Genomic DNA, 216 nt, shown 5'->3' with positions numbered 1-216 from the left:
GAAAAAAAAAGGAAACCAGTCTTGCATTTATCGAAAGTACTCACCTTGTGTTTGTCAATATGGAGAAGTCTTAGATTCGGGTCATAGAGGAGTCTCGCAGGGTCAATGTCTATTGGAGACTGGCGCCGCCCTTTGCTACAGAGGCTCCAGTCCGGGTTTATGAGGCCCCAGAAGTCGGTACCTGGAATGGAAAATAATTAAAGATTATTAGAGAGG

The 216-nt window shown here is 44.9% G+C and overlaps 1 protein-coding gene across 1 annotated transcript in view; it reads right to left on the bottom strand.

Moving 5' to 3' along the window:
- The window catches only part of LOC119585817 (carbonic anhydrase-related protein 10-like), a gene marked incomplete at its 5' end in the record, with an annotated part of 34,669 nt that extends 34,488 nt beyond the window's left edge, over nt 1-181 (bottom strand). Inside the window, 1 exon segment of the mRNA XM_037934543.1 lies at nt 45-181. Coding sequence (XP_037790471.1) covers nt 45-181 — 137 coding nt within the window.
- Between the last annotated feature and the right edge of the window lie 35 nt (nt 182-216).

Source organism: Penaeus monodon, chromosome 20 (genome assembly GCF_015228065.2).
Source record: "Penaeus monodon isolate SGIC_2016 chromosome 20, NSTDA_Pmon_1, whole genome shotgun sequence".
Classification (NCBI taxonomy): Eukaryota; Metazoa; Arthropoda; class Malacostraca; order Decapoda; family Penaeidae; genus Penaeus; species Penaeus monodon.
The sequence above is the reverse complement of the archived record's forward strand: the minus strand, read 5'-3'. Positions and strand labels throughout refer to the sequence as shown.